At 36.1% G+C, this 15,655-nt stretch overlaps 1 protein-coding gene across 1 annotated transcript; it reads left to right on the plus strand.

Annotated features, from left to right (window-relative positions):
- The first annotated feature begins 9,206 nt into the window (after positions 1-9,206).
- On the plus strand, positions 9,207-12,336 carry LOC122004727 (DBF4-type zinc finger-containing protein 2 homolog). Its single transcript, XM_042559569.1, has 3 exons — positions 9,207-9,212; positions 9,712-10,104; positions 10,810-12,336. The coding sequence occupies exons 1-3, from the start codon at positions 9,207-9,209 to the stop codon at positions 10,852-10,854; spliced, it is 444 nt and encodes a 147-aa protein (XP_042415503.1). The 3' UTR covers positions 10,855-12,336.
- Positions 12,337-15,655: the final 3,319 nt, after the last annotated feature.

The following is a 15,655-nucleotide window of genomic DNA, read 5'->3' on the forward strand; positions in this document are numbered from 1 at the left end:
TGTATTAACATTGTTCCTGAATGTTAATACTCGACTAGGAATGATTTAGAGTAGTGTTCCCTATATCATCTCACTATCGATTCAACCAATCGATTGATATAGGTAAGAACGCTCTACTCATGGACGTTATTATACTTAGTTTATTTGGCACTAATACAAGTAAGTATAATAACCAAAATCAAATACCTTTATTAATATACAAGAATATGATACAATGAGTCCATACAATCATCAAATGATTGGCTCTAGGGCTCTAACTAACAATAAGGCTTATGTATGAGGAAAAGCCTAAGAGATGCTTCCCTTAAATTGGGACTAAGAGCACTCTTCATGTTATGACAAGAGATATGTTATGCTATGATATGACAAGGAACATGATATACTATGATATGACAAGAAACATGTACACTACAAGAAAACAAGGCTTCAGAGACGAAAAATTCCGTCTCTGATAGTCATTTTTCCGTCTCTAAAGAATATTTGAGACGGAATATTCCGTTTCCAATATCCGTTAGTGAAACCCCCGTGGCTAAATTTGAGACGGAAATATTCCGTCTCAAATTTCATAAACAAATTAAAAATTTGTTTGTGAATCTGTTTTTATTTGACCAAATGAAATTAATTGAAAATATAAATTCTGTTTCTAATTTTATTTTAAATCCGTCATTAGTTTGTCTCAAATTACCTAAAAAATATAATTTTAATTTGTTTATAAATTCATTTATAATTCGGTTTATAAATTCTGTCTCGAATTTTGTTTTAAACTCATTATTAATTTGTATCAAATAACATATTAATTATAATTTTAATTTGTTTATAAATCCGTTTATAATTTTATTTATAAATCTATATATAGCTTCATTTTCAAATTTATCATTAAATTTATATTATTATTTATATTTATCATCTACATGATACTTTTAACAGGCACACATTTCAAATAAATTTAAAATTTTTAAAACAATTAATTTCTAATGCAAAAGTATCATAAAATTAATATTGAAATAAGTAAATATTCACATCATCTAAATACATTTAACCATTAATCAAAGATAACATCAATATTTAATCTTTATTTCTCTTATCACGGCGCTCACAGGGACCAGATCCTCCTAGATATAAATGATTTGTATATCCCGCCTCTTGAATCATTTTACAAACCATCTCTTTTAGATTTTCTTCTCTTTGCCTACCTTCCTCGATAAGTTGTTCTTCCCTCTGTCTATTTTCTTTGATAACGAGTTCCAATTTATTTTTGCTTTCAGTAATTTCTTCCTCCATCCTCTTGCTAATAGCACGCATGTCTTCAATTTCTTGTGATAATTCCTTGTTCTTCTCATGAGAGCACATTTAATTGGAATTTCCATTGTATGATCTTCTAAAATGTTGATTGCGTCCAAATCCGTACACCCTCCCCTTACATGGGTCGCCCACCACATCACACCATGATTTGAGATTGAATGAAGGTTGAGTAGACTGATCATCAACATTTTGTCTCTCTTTATATTGTTCCTGTCCATATTACAAGAGCTTATATTAGTTTAACATATATAAAAACCAACAAGTAAGAATTAATATAAACTAATAGAAAATTAATGAATAATTAATTATGTTGACTTATACTAACTCGAGCTGATTTGTTATCCACAAACTCTCCAATACCTTGCTTTCTTTTATGCATTCGTTCAAAAACCTCAAATTCATCCACATTTCGTCCCCAATCTTTTTTCTACAATCATACATAATACATGTCAATATAAAATAAAACAAATGAGATACATTGAATTTATATCTAAATGTCAAATATATAATAAATTTATCGAATGTGTAAATTAATGGAATAAACATGTTAGAAAAGGAGGGTTACCATTCTCTCACGGTGTGATCCAAAAGAAATTGAATCCCCAGTATGCTTGGTAGTAGACTCATCCTTCGCTGTCATTTTATTCTTCCGTGCAATTTCACATTTGATCTTGTGATCTTCTTTATTCCAATGAATTTTAATCAAGCCATTCCATATATTAGCTTCCATCCAATCAGGTCCTCTACCTATCATATCTAATATGTCTGGTTTCCTTCCTAAATCTTCTTGTGCAGATGATAATGCTACTTTCTTAGCCAAATGAATGGATGCCCTGTATCTCTCACTTGAATATTTTCATTCCATACCTTTTTCATTTCTCTGTCGGTAAAATTATCCCAATTATATCTCAACTGCATCAAAACAAATAAATAATCAATGATTATATATAATATCATATGTGAATAAATAATCAATGGCTGCTCTAATTAAAAAATGTATTACTTACCTTAAAATTTTTCCAAAGTAAATCTTTAATATCATTAGGCACCTTTTTTCACGTTGGCCATACTCCTTTAATCACTTCTTTGATATCATTTTTAATTTCACGAGGAACCTCATTTTCGACAAATCTAAAGATAACAAAATTAAGAATATTATAACAACAAAATTAATTTAATACAAAAGTATCAAAACTTAATAAATTTAAAAGGTCATATGACTTACTTATTCATAACCACATTTATTTGAGTCCGTTCATCAATATTGGTTGGAATTTGAGATCCGTGATTAGGTCCTCTTCGTCGAACTACTGATGAACTATCTTCTTCGCATCTTGCATCATTAATCACGTTATCATCTGAAATTTGTCTTCCCACCTCATCCTATGACAAAGGAGAACCAGGAGAACATGAGTGGAGACAATGGACTTGTGATAGACTTTGCTGGTGAAGCAATTAACTCATACTTTCTCTACGATTGAATAACATCAAACAATCAGACAGATTGCGATAAATCAGAAGAAGCATATTGCTGCAGAACCATACCTTTGTTCCACACATGTTAATAGCACCTCCAGATAAGCTTCCGCTACCAACTATACTTTCACTGTCATTAACAAACATTCGCTCATCTAGCTAAGGATTGCATCTTCATAATCTTTCTCTAAGATAAATATACTTGACTTTAATGACTTTTCCTCCAAGAGGTTATCAAAATAAGTCAAGCCATCTATAACATAGAAATAACTATTATGACACAAATATTAGAAAGTGTATGAAGTAAAAGGGCAGTAAAGATGGCTTAAGACCTGTGTCGATATAAGCCATACATTCATTCCTTGCATTTGAAGCTTCTTGTGGTTTTTTCTTCAATATGCCCACTATCAAGTTATTTGTCATTTCCATTACTCCTCGCAGTTTGCCCTCTGAGGCATCATATTTTCTAGCATAGAGAAGCTAAAAGGTTGACTCCCTTATCTGACCGTTTAGCTGAAAATGGAATGCCATATTAGCAATCACAACTAAGATGAGAAACAGTATACAAATAATTGACTCACAATACTGGAAACAAAAAAAAAGGTATAGGATGTAATTAGCAAAGATTGGTGAGTCTTGAATACTAAATTTCCTGATATGCTTGGGCTAATGGAGAATAAGTATAGCCTACATGGGAAAAAACAGTAATAAGGAGCTTTGGAAGTGAAGAAAATGTTTCTACAATAAAATACATTGGCATAGAAGTTTGAAATATATGTTCCACAGACTAACCAGTATAGAAACTAGTCCATTAGTACATGCCACAAGATCCTTGAAGCGTCCAAGTGCATGTATGCAGAGAGCTAAAAATCATAGCCATCCAAATCGATGGGAGTCAGAAATATAACCCTTTTCACAAGCAGAAATTGTTGAATCATGACCATTGCTTGTATCAGTTTGCATGAATAACTCTTGGTATGATGGTTTATACTTTATAGTACCTGATCCATCTCATCATGATAAGTTTACTTGAGATTATATAGTTAACATACAATAATTACAACTATGACAATCTCAATCTAGAATTAGATTATATAAGAAACAAGAACATAAAAAATCAAGTTTTGTTACTGCTTCAATTGGATGACAACTTGTATGCACAGCAAGAAAACAACAATATTAAAACATTGTTATAATAATATCTTGTTGAAAAAATAATTTTATTAATAAAACAATAAATAAATAAAACATGACCAAGGCCACGACAGGGGAAAGACAGCAGCCAAGACGACCAAGGCAACCAATGTGGCGGCTGCGGTAGTGCCAAGGTAGCAACCAATTAGGTCGTGCAAGCGATTAGCGTCGTGTGCAACAACCACCGCGCGATTAGGTCACACGAATGACCTCGATCGCATGAGTAGGACGCAACTGGTGTTGCGCGTTCTGGAACAAAGAAGAAGGCTGGAAAAGAAGCAAATGAGATACCTGAGCTTAAGCTTGTTCGGTGGATCGTAGAAAGAACGCCGGAGAAGAAGATCGCGTGCGCCTTAAGCCGGAGGGTTGTGCGTGCGTGATTTGGAGACAGAGAAGAAGATCGCTTGCCCCTTAAGTCAAAGCCATGCCTGTCTTAAAGTCATGCTTGATTTGGGACTGGAGAAGAAGATCGCGTGCAAGCTGGAGGAGAAATCGCGCGCGTGCAGCCGGAGAAGAAATCGTTCGTGTGCGCCGACGAAGTAGAAAACGCGAGTGCGGGATTTGGGAGAGAAACGCTCAAATAGGTTTAGGCTTTTTTTTTATTTAAAATAAAATATATTTATAATTAGTTAATAATTTATTTCTCATATTATATACTTTATAAACAGATTTATTTTCTGTTTAAAATAACTTTAAACAGATTTACAAACAAAAACTAGTTTCGTATCAAATTTCGTTGCTAATTCGTATTTATTTTTGTTTATAAAAATTAATTTATAAATTTTGTTTCTAATTTATTTTAAAATCCGTTTTATTTTTTTTTTCTATAATATTATTTTTTTAAGTTAAACGAAATAATATTTCCGTAGCAAATCCGTTTATAATTTATTAAAATTTAAAACAGATTTTTGTTCCGTTTTAAAATTCTGTTTCTGATACCCTGTTTTCTTGTAGTGGTATGCTATTTTACTTTTGTATGGCTTGTACCAAGGGTGGGCTCCTAAGCGCCCCAAGGTCGATGGTCAATGAAACGGGCCTAGTAAAAGGGATGGACTCCTAAGTTGCCCCTAGGTCGATGGTCAATGAAACGGGCCTAGTTCCTAGTAGGTTCAAGATTAGCTATCTTGGATCTACTTAGGATGCACGCATTCATGTATGTATGTGGTACAAAGTCGGGCCCTCATGTTGAGATTATGTTTAAGTATTTATGTAATATATGTTTTCAAAGAACATTTGGCATATACTCATTTCATGATACATGTTTTCAAAAGAACATCTTGCATCTACATGTTCATGCTATATAGTTTCCTCTATGCTTTAGTAAGATGCTATTGAAGATATGTCTATGATGCTTAGATGATCATGCTACTACTTTATGCTTATGCTCTCACATGCTATGTTATGATTTGCTTAAGATGAGTATGACACTACTTTATGCTAGCATGTAAGTTTTTTTTCATACCAAGATGTGAGTTGAATGAGCATGTTACCACTTTATGATTAATGCATGATTTATGATTTTGTGAGTAGGAAGGGATCTTACTAAGCCTATGTGCTTATAGTTTAATTTTCCTTGTACTGCAGAAAAAGGAAAAGAATGGCTAAACTAAAGGGAGCAGCAGGAATGACAAGGATGTGTGTGGAAGTGGCATTGTGGAAAGAATATCTATTTTATATTTCAAGACTTATTCATTCTCTAAGTTTTGTTTATGAACTATTTTTCCTACTAGATACTTTTGGATGGTTTATACTTGATGTGAACTTATGTTTCATGTTTTATGCTTTGGTAAGATGATCATGTTGCAAGTAGTAAATATTGAATCAAGTTATATGCACTAGCATGTTGACACGTTTATTATGTTACATGATTTTATAGCTCACATGTCATGTTTTATTAGTATGCTTTTATGATAGCATGATCAGTAGTTAGTTTTCTTATATATATTTCCGCTATCATGATTTTATATTTATGAATGCACGTATGTATGTTCAAGTAACCCCGTCCTCCCTAAGTAGTGGAAGGGCGGACGTTACATACTCGATCTGACTTTTTCAATTCCCGAAGTCTTCACCAGAGAAAAGAGGTAGGCGAGAAGTGCTATAGCCTTCTTGGTGGGTCATTTAGAAAAATCTTGCACACAATAAAAAAATAACAAATGCCCCAAGACTTGATCTTGGATTAGTAGTACTAGAGATAAAAATAAAATAAGTGTGTTTCATAAATTTTGAAAAAAATAAAAAATAATAAAAAAATATTATGGCAAATTTTGTTAAATTCGATATTCCACCAACTCTGACTAAAAGGGCAGCACAGTGCACGAAGTTCCCGCCATGCGGGGTCCCGGAAAAGGATCCATTGTACGCAGTCTTACTCTGCTTTTTGCAAGAGGTTGTTTTTAGGATTCGAACCCGTGACCTTTTGATCACATGGCAACAACTTTACCATTGCGCCAAGGCTCCCCTTCATGGCGAAAAAATGAAAGTGAATTTTTTAAAATGAAATTTGGAGGGAAAAAATGAAAGGCATGCTCTGATACCAATTGTAAGATCAAGTCGTGCTAGAGGGGGATGAATAGCACTCATGGTTTTTTCACAATTTCAGAAAATGTTCGCATAAAGAGTACGTGTAGCGAAAAAGAATAAGGAAGGAATTAAGGAGAAAGCAACCAAGCTAACACCACCAAGTTTTACTTGGTTTGGAGCCTGTGACGACTCCAACTCCAAAGCCCGCGATCGTTGTTGGGAAATCACTATAGTTTCGAAAATCTTTACAAAAATTGAATACAGAAATAACAAGTACAAGTAATTTAAGTGCTACAATACCGACGAATTTTAAGGATCTGGAGGGTCATACTTTCAGTCATCGGAGTCACATTGCTCGGTCGTCGAAGTCACGTCGTGGAGTCGCAGGAACATCTTTTGGAGCAGCGCGCAAGAAAGTGATCGTAAATTGGAGTTATTATTGAGCATCTGGTCGAGTACTCCTTTTATGGGTTGTTGAAGGCACCTTCAACCCCATTGAAGGTGCCTCCAGCTTAGATCCTTATCCCTGAATCTGTGGAGACGATAACTCCCACATTTTGTGAACTTTATCCCTTCGAAAGAGCCTTCAAGCTTATGGAAGGCACCTTCCATCCAGTATCCAAGGCGCCTTCAGGTGCTTCGAAGGCGCCTCCACGCCTCTTCTGTGCGGGCCTTCGACCAAGCCACCCGAGGCACCTCCAATAGCCCTGGAGCCGTCTTAAACACTATTCATCTGAGACGTATATGTGCTTTTCACTCCCTGCAAGATACGTTAGTCTAAAATACCAAACATACCCTACAAAACAAAGTTAGCATGATAAAATATAATTAATAGAACTGTTTGACAGTCTCCGAACTGTCTGGTTTTGACTTTCAGATTTTTCGAAAACCCTAGATCGAACCGACTCCTATTGTTCACTCAACGGGGAACACATCCTGACTTATTCCTCTCAGGAGAAATTACCCTTTGTCAGACTGGTCATCCAGACCGACTGGACTTTTGCTCAACGTTCGAGACGTCAATACTTCATGTTAAACGTCCGATACCCGACCTATCCAGTCTTCCACCCAATGTCCGCGACCCTCGAGATTTTCACCTAGTGTCCTTGACACTAGAAATTCGTCCAACGTCCTCGACCTGGCAAGACTTTGCCTAGTCCCTTAGACCAGGACTTCGTCGCCTAACCACAACTAGGGCTTTCCACCTTCCTAGTCTCAACTAGGACTTTCCCTTGCCTAAGATCACTTAAGACTTTCTTGCACACTCAGCTCAACTTATTAGATAATAAAAAACCTTAACTTTAAACCCTTTGTCATAATTAAAAGTTAGATTTAATCGTCTAGTGCTCCCTACACCAAGACTCTTTCTATCATTGAATTTTTAGATCTCTTCCATAATAAAATTAATGGTAGTTTGCCGATATCCCTAGAGAGTTTGACCCAATTAGATTATTTAAATTTTGGTTCGAATTTACTAAAATGTCCAATTCCTCATTTACCACCCAATCTAAATTTGATAGATATATCTGACAATGCATTTTCAGGCCGTTATCACCAATGTTATTCACACCACAATTAGAATATTTAATTCTCTCACATAATCATATTAATAGAAGCATACCATCTAATATCTGTAATTTTCATATATTTCGACACCTCAACTTGTCAAACAACCAAATATTTGGAGAAATTTCCAAGTGTTGGCAAGAGGGTTCATTACTTCACTACATTAATTAATTTGGAAAACAATAGGCTCTTTAGAGAAATTTCACGCTCTCTTGGCAGCTTGACAGATCTTATGTTCCTGCACTTGACTAATAATATTCTTAAAGCGCATCTTCCATCATCACTTCAAAATTGTACTTGACTATTGGTTGTTGATCTTGATGATAACAATTATTTTGGAAATATATATGTGGAGTGGGCAAAGTTGGCCGCGGTTGTGCATTCTTCGAATGCCCCCAAATATGTTCGATGGTAATATTGATCCACAACTTGGGCATTTGAGGGATCTAAAAATTATTGACTTTGCAAATAACAAATTATCAGGATTAATACCATATTCCTTTGAAAATTTTAGCACAATGATTTCAACATGAACAACTTCCTTCCTTTGATATACCAATAACTATACAAGTAGCGGCCCAAATTTATAACGGAAGCGAAAGCATTACTTTACTCATAAAAGGATAGCGGCTAACATATTCATCTATTCTTTATCTTGTGAAGAGTATAGACTATCCAAATAATAAATTGACGGATGAGATTCCTAAAGAATTAGGATATCGTGTTGGACTCTACAATTTGAATTTATCAAGAAACTATTTCAAAGGCAAGATCCCAAATAGCATCGGCCGAATGAGTTCATTGGAAACTCTAGATTTATCCTTTAATAATTTATCAGGAATTATTCCTCAAGATTTATCACAACTACATGCCCTGAACCATTTGAACTTGTCTTATAACAATCTATTTAGAAACATTCCCTCCGGGAATCAGCTTCAAATATTAGATTATGTATCCATTTATATTGGTAATCCTTTTCTTTGTGGAGACTTAGTAAACAAGAGTTGCTTTCATGGGAACAACACCAATGCGACAAGCAAGTAGCATGCAATGTTATTGTCAATGTTATTAATCTATCTCAATAGTACACTTGGATATTTTGTTAGATTGTGGAATATATTTTTTCTTCTACTATTCAAAAAAAGATGAAGGTACTCTTATTTTTAGAAGGTCAGTGAAATTTATGATAAAGTTTACGTGACAATTAAGATAAGATTGAATAACATAGTGAATGAATAATTTTTTTAAAAAAATAATAATAAAGTTGATGATGAATGTAACTTTTCATATTAGAATTGTGAGCTTTCTTCGTAAGCATTGTACTTTTAACAATCATATTGTGATATTTTGCAAATGAAACAATGCTATCATTGAGCTTTTAGTGTAATCTATGGCACAAAGTGTAAAATACGATAACAAAATAATAATTAAATAATAGGATTATTGAGAAATAACCTTATTGGCATTTTTAGAAAATTTTAGAAAATTTTCTGGAATTAATTGGAGCTCGTATGGCGTACTTAGAGGGGATGCACTAATGACCCGAGAAAAAGCTTGTTTGGAATATCCGGAAGTGGGAGTTGATTGAGAAAAAGATCTAGTGTTTAATCAAAATTTCCCTATGTTATAAAAACATCACCCGTGCTCTAGTTTTCCCTCGCCGAACTCCCTCTTCCACGAGCCCCATTTCCTCTCTCGATTCCTCATCCTTTTCCCTTCTTCATCGTGCCGCCGCCGACCCTCCTCCCTCCCTCTCGCGCTCGCACGCGTAGGCGGCGCTGTGCGCCGTGCCATCGCCGCTCCCTCGTCGACCAACAACAGCCTTCACCGCCGCTGGCCTCTCTTCTCTCTCGAGCCACAGCCGAGCCTTCTTCCCTCTCGCTGCGATGCCACTTCTCCCCCCAAAGCCTCACCTCGCGACGCCGCCTCCCCTCCTTCACCGGTTCTCTTCCTCCTCAAGCCATGGTCACCGGCTCTCTTCCTCGTGCGAGCACTGCGACAACCGCCGGTCTCCCCTCTTTGAGCTGTGCCCTCACGGTTCCGGTAGGTGAATTTTCCCTAGTATATCTTGTTAGTAGGTATAGGATGAATGCTTCTTCTTGTGGGTTTGCAAATGAGCTGGTCAATGTCCTTGTTTCGTATCAATGATTTCTCGATTTACTGTTATAGATTTGGGAGATGTTTGGTTTTTGATGATTGCCAACTTGAAAAGGTTTTGATTCATTAGAACAGGAATTTGGGGAGTATGTAAACCGATTTGTGTTTTTTTTTGTTGCGCTTCCCTCTGTTAGGGTTCTCGAATGCGAATCTGTTTCGAAAGGTGGAGGTGCAGATTTGTTATGTTGTTGGAATTGCCATAGATTTAGTATTAATGCAAATTTGATGTGTCCTACTACTTGAATAATTGTAGATCCTGTGTGGAGGCAATTTGATGTTGTTTGGCTTTTCAGATAGTTGTGGATGTGTGGGTAATCAGTGTGGTTCTTGGTCTCTGTGATGGTTTCGGACCTCCATTTCTGCTGGACTGAATTTTTAGTAGAATTTTGGTTCAGTTCCGAGGGTGTTTTTGCTTCTTCGTGATGTTTTTGAATTTTGGACTGAATTGGTTTGGGTTGGATAGGATTTTGATGTGGTGATCGGTCCTTTTTGATGATCTATTGATTAGGGTTTTCTCTCATTAAGTTGGGGATTGGATTTAGCTAATTATTGTACTATAAATTAGCTGAAACCGTAAATATGTTGATGTAGGCCTTCGATTCGAGACGACCGCGACGCAGGAATGGTTTTGCTTGATCTACACCTAAGGCGGGTACTTCTTATCTTGATTCTTTAGTTACTTGAACTTAGTACATGAGCTATTTTTAATAAGGACTGCTTTACCTTGACTCCACTCGTAACTTTTCCTATGCTTGATACTTCCACTCAAAACCTTTGAGATATTCGTTTCTATATCTATACAGTTTCATATTGTTGTCTATATGATATTTAGCAGATACCAGACACCAGATACTAGATATTAGATAATGGATATATAGGTAATAGATACCATGCTTATTTGCTTTGAATGTTGTATGTTTATATACCTTATTGAGCATGCTGGCTTCATTTAGCATATCCATTTTCTGTTCATATATATATGATGACTGTTGCATTGTACGCGTCATGTCATTGCATACATGCAGGTGACCACTTCTTCCTGGTGGGGGAGTGAATCGTCAGGCCGCGCCGCACACTCGGCCACTCATGGGTAGTGGTAGCTGGAGGAGATGCCGCTTGTCCTGTCATGCCACACTCGGCCACTCGTGGGTAGTGGTAGCTGGAGTTGCGAGCAACAGGGACCCCCTTCGCTGTGTAGCTAGTTAGCTACTCAGCACCTGTCCATCCGGTCACTCGAGAGAGTGACGGCCTTGGGTGGTACAGCTGTCATCGATCTGGCCTCTCGACCATACAGGGGTCGTGGTGCAGAGAGGTGGGCGGGGTGACCATCCGTGCATACGTTGTTATCGTTATATCTGCTGATGTTGTTGTTGCTACTTTTGCTGCTGTTACTAGCTTATGCTGTTGTTGTTTGCTTCTGCTGCTGGTATTAGTTTTGTGGCTATTGCTCACTTATGTTGCTATGCTTGCTTATGTTGAGATATGCCCTCGTTGTAGGTGTTTAGTCCTTGGTTTACTTATTGGAAGTTTGTATATACCTTACATATTTCCTCTGTAGTTATGAGCAGTACTGTAGCAGATTAGTACCATTTCTGACCTTCTATACCTAGCCTAGGATATGGTTTCAGGTATGAGCATTTATTATGGTTCTATTTTAGTATCTGCTATTTCTGTTATGAGACTATATACCCTTGGCTTACTTTCTACTTGTATATTATGTTAATGCACTATCTTTCCTTACCCGCTGAGTTCCAATACTCACCACCTCGTAAATTGGTTTTCTTTTGCCAGGTAACAGGTAGATGAGTCATGGATGCTTGGAGAGTCCCGGCTGCCAGTCCCACGTCACACTCGAGGATAGTTTTCTTTTGGTTTTGTTATCGTTCGGGTGGTATGTTGATTTTGTGTATTTTGCTTTTCAATAAGTCGATGTGAGTTTGGAGTCAAGTTTGGTGATTACAGGTATTTTTGTTAGTGTCGTTGTTGGTCTTACGTTCGTATTATTGTGTTTTCCGCTGCGTTTACTTTCAGCCGTGTGGGCTGTTATTATATATTGCGTGGTTGTGTTTTTCATTTCTGTCCAGCCGAGTGGACTGTATCTTTTAAACTGCGTGGTTGTGTGCTTATATCCAGCCGTGTGGGCTATGGATTATGTTTATATGTTGAGTATGTATGTATTTATTGCTTCAGATTGTCACCGGTACAGGGGAGATGCTGCCGAAATTTTTTGATAGGGATTTCTCTGGGGCGTGACACACAGAATGACTTATTTTGTTTTCATTTTATGAAAATTATTATAATTCTCTGCGCATTACACTAATATGAATTCCTAATAGTAAATGAAAGTGACATTATAAATTACCCATACCAGTGTTGAATCATTTGGAATAAGTGTGGTTAAGATTACAGCTTTTTACTGTAGGTAACTTTGTAAAATTACTAAATTAAGTAGGTTAGTTGGAAAATGATAAAATCATGAATACTGTATCAATTTTACCTATGTTACTATTTCCAGTTGAATCGATTTTTTTATTAGTCGAATCTTTTTTTTCATCAGTCGATTTCAACTAATTTTGATCAAAATTGACTGATCAATCGATTTTAGAACTTATAGATCTCGAAATTATATGAAACCAGTTCCTATGTATTCATCTAGTTCTTCTATTTATATTCATACCCTCAAACATCAATTGGACCTAATATATTCAAAGCAATACTTTTTTAAACATACAAATTGTTGAAACAGGTAGGGCTGGCAAGAGAAGGTTGAGTTTATCTGTTAAAAAGTAAAACAACACCTTTCTCGACCGTTTAAAACAGATTAACAGCAATAGTATAATTAAAATAAACAACAAGAAAATGAAGGAAGAGGCGCAGGGTTTACTTGGTCACAACCTAAGTAGTTGTTAATCCAAGGACAAATGAAAGCTCTAAAAATCTCCTTCGGTGAAGATGGAGAAACCTCTTACATTCATTAATTGCTCAGACTATTGCTAGAAAAAAAATATAGGAGTTGTTTTTTATTTCCTAGGTCCAGTGGTCTTTTTATAACCTCTAGAAAATCTTATTTGTAGCTTGAAGGCGCCTCCGACGAGGCACCAAAGGATAAAAACTTATCCTTTGGCAACGACTAAAATCAGCCTGGTCGAAGGCAGCTTCAATGTACATAGAAAGTGCCTTCCATGAAGGCTTGAAGGCGCCTTCCAGCAGAAATCTTCGGTAGCTACTGAGCTTCACTCTCTTCCTCTGTCTCTTCCGCTTGGATGATTTTGTTCAACCGAAATAGGGCTCACCCGACCCATTTTTTGGCATTCTCCTCGAGCAGACTCCGCTCCGGATTCTCATACCTCAAAACGTCGCGCACGTCCTTCTCGTCCACCGATGTACTCTTCCGTAGCATCTCGTCCCTAGAATGCTCTGAGCTCATCGACTCCCTTCCCATGCCATCCTTCTCGTTAGCTGTCTCTTCCGCTCAACTTCTTATATTCCTAAGTTCCTGCACACTTAGACACAAGGTTCAAACACAGTAGGACCTAACTTTAACTTGGATGATCACATCAAAGCTATCACGGGATTCCAACAATCTTCCCCATTTTGATGTGCATCAACCCATATTCAAGTTAGGAAAAAGAACAAACAAAATACAATAACATAAGTTTTGTAAAGAAATTGCAAAATTAAGTTAAGCATTAACATGCATTAAGTTGCAAAACTAAATTAGGCAATAAAATGCGATTTTAAAAAAGTGTTTCTTACTCCCCCTAAACTTGTACTGTCCCTTACTCCTCCTAAAATTGTACTATCCCTTACTCCCCCCTAAACTTATTGCTCCTCCTTTGATCACATCAAAAAAATAAGAAAAAGTAACAGAAAAAGTTAGAAAATTTTGAAATTTATTTTTGGGAGATAGTTAAAAAAAAATTAATAGAAAAAAAAATTCCTTTGACTAATTAAAAAAACTTTAATTTGTTAAAAGATTATACACTTATCAGTTAGTCAATTAAATATTTATTTCAATAATTAGCTTCCAGGCTATGGTGAGATACTAGGTAATCTCTCATCAAAAGATGTTATTCTATAATGTCTTTTTAACAGATCTCCCGCTAACCCGAGCGAACATTCAAATATCTGTCCCACATTCATTCGTGATGGTACTCCTAATGGGTTGGAGTAATAACCACTTTCTAGACAAATCCTCTTAAAGAAATTAAACATTTAATTTTCTTTTTGAATGTCCAAAAAAATAATTTAATTCAAATATATTTTTGGAGCCCAATATAGGTTCCTTTCTATTAGGTTAACTAAAAATTTAGGGGTACATAACTTCTGGGGATTTTTTCTAAGTTGTCCCTAGTATTTTCTAATGTACTAGTTTAGTCTACCATACTTTCTAAATTTTGGTTTGCTCAAACTCAAACATGCATGGTTATTTTTCAACTTTTCAATTTTTATTTTTAATTTATCATTTTCTAATTTTTAATTATCATGCATTTCTAAGGGACACGATTTAGCTAATTGTCTTTTCAAATTAATACTTTTTTTTCTAATTTGTACAAATTTTTAGAAAGTATTTTGATAAAATTAAAAGACTGCTCGGGAGATAGTGTACGTACCTCACTTACATCGTCATCTTATGCTTCCCCATCATTGTCGCTTTCCTCTGATGATCCTCCCCCTTCATCGATGCTCATTTCTGAGCTGCTTTCATCTTCTTCTCGGTGGTCAGCCAGTAAAACTAGTTCGGCGTATTCTTCTATCTCGGACTCTGGACGATGATTCATCCCAAGTGACCTTTAAATTCTTGTGCTTGGATCTTGTTGGTGTTTTGCCCTTGTCTTTCTCCTTTTTCTTTAGTTTAGGGCATTCATCCTTGATGTGTCCTTCTTCATTGCAGTTGTAGCATCAAATCTTCCTTTTGTTTCGATAATCCCTTTTTGTCTGCGACCTAAATTTATTAGATTGAATAAACTTATTAAACTTCCTTACCAACAGTGCTGCTTCATTTTCGTCGATTGATGTTTCGGAGTCAGAATCTTCCTTCTTGGCTTTCAAGGTAAGATTGTTGTTTGACTTTTCGATTTCTTTAGAATTTACACATTGAGTTTCGTGAAGTTTAAAAGTAGAAAACAAATTCTCTAGTGTACTTACCTCGAAATCCTTAGAGATGTAGTATGCATCTACTAAGGATGACCATTCTGAAGTTCTCGGGAAGACGTTGAGCGCATACCGGATTGCATCTCAGTTTATTACAGATTCTTCGAGATTGTTGAGCTGAGTGATAAGTTCTTTGATTCGTGCTTGGAGTTGCGCTACCTTTTCTCCATTATTCATCCGCGGGTTTGTTAGCTGGATTCGGATAATGTCTCGCCTTGCTAACTTCACTTCTGAAGTGCCTTCACGGAGTTCTAGGAGCTTCTCCCAAAGCTCTTTGGCAGAG

Source organism: Zingiber officinale, chromosome 7B (assembly GCF_018446385.1).
Source record: "Zingiber officinale cultivar Zhangliang chromosome 7B, Zo_v1.1, whole genome shotgun sequence".
Lineage (NCBI taxonomy): Eukaryota > Viridiplantae > Streptophyta > Magnoliopsida > Zingiberales > Zingiberaceae > Zingiber > Zingiber officinale.